Genomic DNA, 5889 nt, shown 5'->3' on the forward strand with positions numbered 1-5889 from the left:
ATCAGGTCATTTACCAAATCTCAATTGACTGCTGCTCCAGTTTCCATGGAGAAGGAACAACCAGTGAGAGGGGACGGGGAGGGGGGGGACGGGGTGCGAAAATCAATGACTCCCCCTCGGGCCAGGCTTGGGGCCCGTGCCGGACCTGAGATTTAGCGCATAAGAGGGATAGAGCTGGAGTGGATGTTGTTGTTTCAGGATTTCACAGCAGTAGAGAACTGTGGGCACTGTGCTCAATTTTCTCTCCTGGCATGAAAAATATGAACATTTTCCCCGCTCTGCATGTTATTGTCCAGCCTCAGCTCAGGCTGTGTGACAACATCGTCCTCTGTGGTTTGTGTGAAGCGGAGTGCAGCGAAGCAGGCTGCAGAGGTAACAAACTGCAGCTGCTTTCTATTCTGAGACACAAAACCAGGACAGCCAAGGAGACAGTGATCAGGTCCCTGGCTGAACGCTCCACTAAAAGACTCCAAACTTGACTGCGCGCCACCAGCACGCTCACCTGTACGTCCCTTTACCACCGTCATGCATACACAAGATAACAAGACACAGTGTGTGCATATCTACATGTAAACACAAGGAGGGATATGGCTGCCACCTGTTGGTGATACAGCTAAAACCCAGTCACCTTGCCGTTTCCCCTCCGTGATGCTGCAGCAGACTCATTTATCCTCTCTGCTGCCGGCAGATGCTCTCTTTCACCCCAGCATGACTCAGAGAGGCCTGGCTGCCCATTGAGTCCATTGCTACCGAGGCTCAGCCACTTATTGTAAAGCTCAAATGGATTTCATGCAATGAAGCAGAGGAGCAGGTTTATGTGGAGAGAAATGTGCCAAAGTGCCATTACAATAAAAGAGTGCTGCTTCAGAACTTTGAATGTCCTTGAATGTGTAGAAGTGTAAAAACAAGGCAGTGTGTGTGCAGGTCAACTTCAGGGACAGAATGTACTGACGTGTGGAGATGGATTATATCTGTAAAACATCATCCTTGTTGTCCTCTCTTAAAGGCAATCATTTCTCATTGATGGAAATCATTTTTTGGAGTATAAATCCAGTTCAGCAATGTGATACAACTCAAACAATCCTGGCTATTTTCATGAATTATTTCAGGGACACGGCTGACTAATAATCAATAAATGAATTCGCTAACCACTAAAGACGATGAAGGGCTGCGAGAAGCAGTTGAAAGCTCACAAAAAAAAGCAAAATAAGTGGATCCTTGGTGTTCAAATGTTTTGTATTTTTGCAGGTAACAGCTGATACTTCAATGATGCTGTCGTGCAAAATGCTATTCAAGGAGACAGGTAGCATTGCTAAGGCACCAGCTTCAGCCAGACAGACATAAATAACTTTAAGAGAGAACCTGCAGCAGGACAGCACTTATCTTATTCATGGCTGTCCAGATGTTCCGATTAATAAATGCAGCGTGGAGTTTATATATCTCAGTACACATCCAAAGTAGAGCACGGCATAGAAATACATGTAACCTTACCACAGAATTTACTGAAACGTTGCACTACTTTTGGTTTGAACAGATCTAAAAACAAAACTTCACGGGTTTATGTCCACGATACTCAGTAACTCACACAGTACATGGTTATATACTCACACACACAAATCTATAGTCTTCACTCACACCTCACTGCTGCCGCTCTTCCCTCCTGTTGCCACAGCAACGCAGCACTCGTCTCTGTGTCTCATTGACAGCACATGCTCCCTTTAAAAAAAAAAAATCCCCATCTAACAGCAGGGCGCACTCACACATACCGTCATCAACCATATAGAAACACATGCACATCAAAAACACAGGTTTATTACTCACACCATCCAAGGTGAACCCTCCAGGGCTTCAGCAGAGATGGATGTGTAACAGTAGTGATATTTAATTCAGTGAATAATGATAAGGGCTCCCATAATGAAAATAAACACCAAACTGAAATAGTTTGCATCAAAATACAAACAATAAGCAAATCCAGCACTTTTATTCATTGCTTTATAAAGAAATTAACACGTGGATCATAAGATTGTTTTCTCTTCTGATGTACTTGTGTTTAATGAAGCTTAAACAGACACAAACAGCTCTAACACCTACTACTTCTTACTGAAGTTCTCTATAACCATGTACTCTCATCTCTCAAGTAAGAGGAATCAGTGTCAGTCCCGTGTTTACACAGGCAGAGGACATCAAAAACTAAATGTGTCCATACCTCACAGTTGCGTCCGGTGAAGCCTTGGCTGCACGTACAGGTGTACTCCCAGGTGTCCTCTGGCCTGCCGGCAGACGGAAGGGCCAGGCAGAAGCCCCCGTTGAGGCAGGGCCGGCCCTCGCAGGGGTCCGGACGAGGTGTGGCCTGGGTCGGGGTGGGCTCAGCCGGGGCCGGGGTGTCAGGGGCCAGCTGGAATGGAGAGGGGACGGCCCCGATGCTGCTGCCGCTGCTGCTGCTCAGGACCAAGAGGAGGAGAAGAAGCAGGGGGGGCGTGAAGCTCCTTGCAATCTGTGTGGGACGGCAGCATCGAACTGCTGGCACACTGCACACATTCAACCTCATCCTCTTAATATGGTTTCTTTTCCTCTTCTTCTTTGTTGTGTGTGTGTGAGTCTTTCTCTTCTTTCCTCAGAGCTCAAGCTGCTGCTGTTCGTTCTGGCTGGGCTCAGCAACAACTGAGAGGTGTGTGTGTGTGTGTGTGAGAGAGAGAGAGAGAGAGAGAGAGAGAGAAAGGAGGAGGAGGAGGAGGAGGAGGCTGTTAGGAGGCTGAGCCTCAGCTGTGCGCAGGCAGAATGACTGAGAGCAGACTGGCTGATGGTGTGGAGGCTGAGGGAGAGAAGGAAGGGATGCGGGAGGAGAAGGGGAGGGCTCTCTGCTATTTTTTGGTCTCCGAGTCACAGTGACGATGATAGCTGACGACACAAACACACACACACACCTTCATACACACTCCCTCCCTCTCTCTCTCTCTCTCTCTCTCTCTCTCTCTCTACTGGCTGCTCTCACATACACAACTGTGCAGAGTAGCAGGAGCAGCTCTGCACCCTCCTCATTTAGAGTCTCATCATCCATAACCTCTCCTTGAAGCTGGGCTTTCAAGGAGGGAGGAGGCTGTAGTCGGGGAAGACGGAGGAGAAGGAGGGAAAGGAGGAGAAGGAGGGAAAGGAGGAGAAGAAGGGGTGGTGTTGGCCGAGAAAATCCTCATCAGCTTTGCTGTAAGATTAGCTGCTTTCCAGTGATAACAGGCAGCATTACCACGAGGGAGATGATGCACTCCAAGTCCAAAAACAGCCGATTCACGGTGACGGAGGGACTCAAGGTGGTGCAAAATGTGCAAAATGTGCAAAATGAATCATAAAGCAGTTCCCTAAAAGCAGAGTGTACATGGATGCTGCAGTCACAAAGGTCAGAGATCACCCTCTCTCATCAGGGTATTATCACGTGATAACCAAGGTTAAATACCTCAACATGAGAGTCTACATAAACATACATTTTATTATTTTCATTGCCAGTCAAGTCTCTCTAGCATCACAAAAAGCAGCTGCCAGGATGAGTTTGTTCTATGAATGTTCAAAAACCATGAATCATTATGAATTCTGCTTTGGGGTGGATTTTCCCGAATCTGATGCAACGCTTCTTTGTTAGAAACCCTGCAGTGTGTGGTCACAGAGACTTTGACTGACTGAATAACCCATTACAGATCAGTGGTTTTGCAAGGACACTGAACTTCAAAAGATGCTAGAGTTTCATTATGGGACACACTAGATAGGAGCCAGCCTTTTTTAAGCTTAATTCAAAGGGCAGTTTCACAAGTCTTAACGTTACTTAAAACAGTAATCAGATACCCATAGGAACATTTCAATTTGCTTGCTGAGACTTTCTCCTTTTCACACTGTAACTGTACCAATATGTATAGTGTACTAATCACATATTATGAATTGTTAAGGCCGAGAAACAAAGCGACAAAAACTACCATACCTTCTTTTCAGTATGAAGAGGAAAAGTTTCAGCCGTCCTCAACCTCGTCTTCTCCACTTGACTCTCAAGGATTGGAAATAGATTTACAGCCTCAATTTATTTAGTGTAAGTAGCTGCGTGTTTCACAGAGGGGTGTTGTTTCAGTATGATCAACATAAAGCCCTGGTGGTTGTTAATGAGGTGTCGGCTGTACTCTGGCCTCCACTTTCACCATTTACATAATGAATCCTCCCATGATGCAATGAATCGGTTACTATACACAAGTACTGCAGACTGCAAACTCAGAGCCTGTTGCTGGCTGTTATAATGGGAAACACACAGCACATAGAGCATGGAGATTAATGTCTTCTGTTGTTTACAATGTTTACAAAAGAGGAATTATTATTATTATATTATTAGAGGAATTAGACAGAAAAGCCAAAAAAAAACTTCAGTGAAGGTGATAAACTGTATTTGTTATTTCAGCACACATCTTGTGTAATGTTAAATCCAAGGTTAAGCTCTCCGACTGTTAATAAGAGTTTGGAAAGCTTAGAGGTTGAGAGTTGTTTAAGCCTGCTGAGATCGTAAGAGCAACATTCCAGGTAAGAATAAATCACCTTTGTTGCCGTCTCCATGGAAACTGATCTAAACCTGTCTGCAATAAAGTCCCAGGGAGGACAAGAGTGTTTTAAGATGCATCCTTAAAAATTAACTGATTAATAATGAGCTATAAGAGGACCCAGTGTAACCTTTTCAACATGAATGTAGATGATCAACCTGCTGTAAAAAGACTCATAAGAGCAATGTGGCAAAGCAATGGACGGATGGATAAATAAAACTAACAAAGATGAGTCAAACAGTTACTTTATTTATGTTCAGGTAAAAACATGAACCTGATGCAGTAAATTATTGCAGATCTTAGAAACCAGCACATGAACGATTGGGCCAGGAGAACATACAGTGGCGCCCTCCCCTGGCCACAGACTGCAGGTGCACACCACGGTTTGTTCCAAGCCAGCAGTGCAAAGAAAAAAAATAATAATAATCAACTACAGCAAGAAATAAAGACAATATAGAAAATTAAAAAAAAAAAAAAAAAAAAAAAAAAAAGGTAAAGCAGACAATCCCACCTCAAACAGGGTGTGAAACTGCATATAAACTTTATTCCATAAATGAACTTGAAATGCTATCTGGCCATAAAACGATAAAATACGACCAGCCAAATTTTGTGCCCAGCTACATTATGTGTTGAGGGTTGCTCAGAGCTTGGTCTACCAAGATAACCCTACAAATCAGGTAGGGCCAAACAGAAAGACGCTAACTCTATCAAAATAAGAGCAAAACAAAATTTACCTGATCAACACATCGGTTACAACTCTTCGTTTGAGCTGAAGCTCTCTATAATAAAGGAGGCCAGAACACAATCTCAACTTGGGTAGAAGGAGGGGAAAAAAAGATAATATGCGCTCATCACTACCCGCATTCAACCAACTGCAACTCTCGATTCCACAACTTGAAGCAAAAGACACACACGGGGGGGAAAGCCGAACCAAAATGCAACACACAAACTGGGGCCAATATAATACAGAACAAAATGCGAACAGACAAACTGAGGGGAAGAGACATGAGAACAAAGAGCTATTCTATCAAATGTGTAGAATGAGCAAAGTCTGCAAATTTGTCTGTACAAATGATCTTTGGAGCTAAAGTAAACCTAGCTTGCTCGATGGACCCCCCCCCATCCCCCCCCCACACTCCCTCCCCGACACCCAGTGACGTTTGTCCACCACACTGGAGAGGAGACATCCCTTTTTTTAAATATCACATAGCAATGCAATTTAAAATGTCACCCAGATGTTTTCATCTTTTTTTAACATTACTCAACTACTGATATAAGTTTGACTCTCTCTTTTTTTATATTTTAAGATCTGTGAGTCATGGAA

General features: G+C 44.1%; 1 protein-coding gene across 1 annotated transcript in view; it reads right to left on the reverse strand.

Moving 5' to 3' along the window:
* dner (delta/notch-like EGF repeat containing) overlaps positions 1-2819 on the reverse strand; it is a 51734-nt gene extending 48915 nt beyond the window's left edge. The window contains exon 1 of the mRNA XM_051399529.1: positions 2207-2819. Within this exon, the coding sequence (XP_051255489.1) occupies positions 2207-2548 (342 nt within the window). The 5' untranslated portion in view covers positions 2549-2819. The remainder of the gene's footprint in view (positions 1-2206) is intronic.
* Between the last annotated feature and the right edge of the window lie 3070 nt (positions 2820-5889).

Source organism: Dicentrarchus labrax, unplaced genomic scaffold (assembly GCF_905237075.1).
Source record: "Dicentrarchus labrax unplaced genomic scaffold, dlabrax2021, whole genome shotgun sequence".
Lineage (NCBI taxonomy): Eukaryota > Metazoa > Chordata > Actinopteri > Moronidae > Dicentrarchus > Dicentrarchus labrax.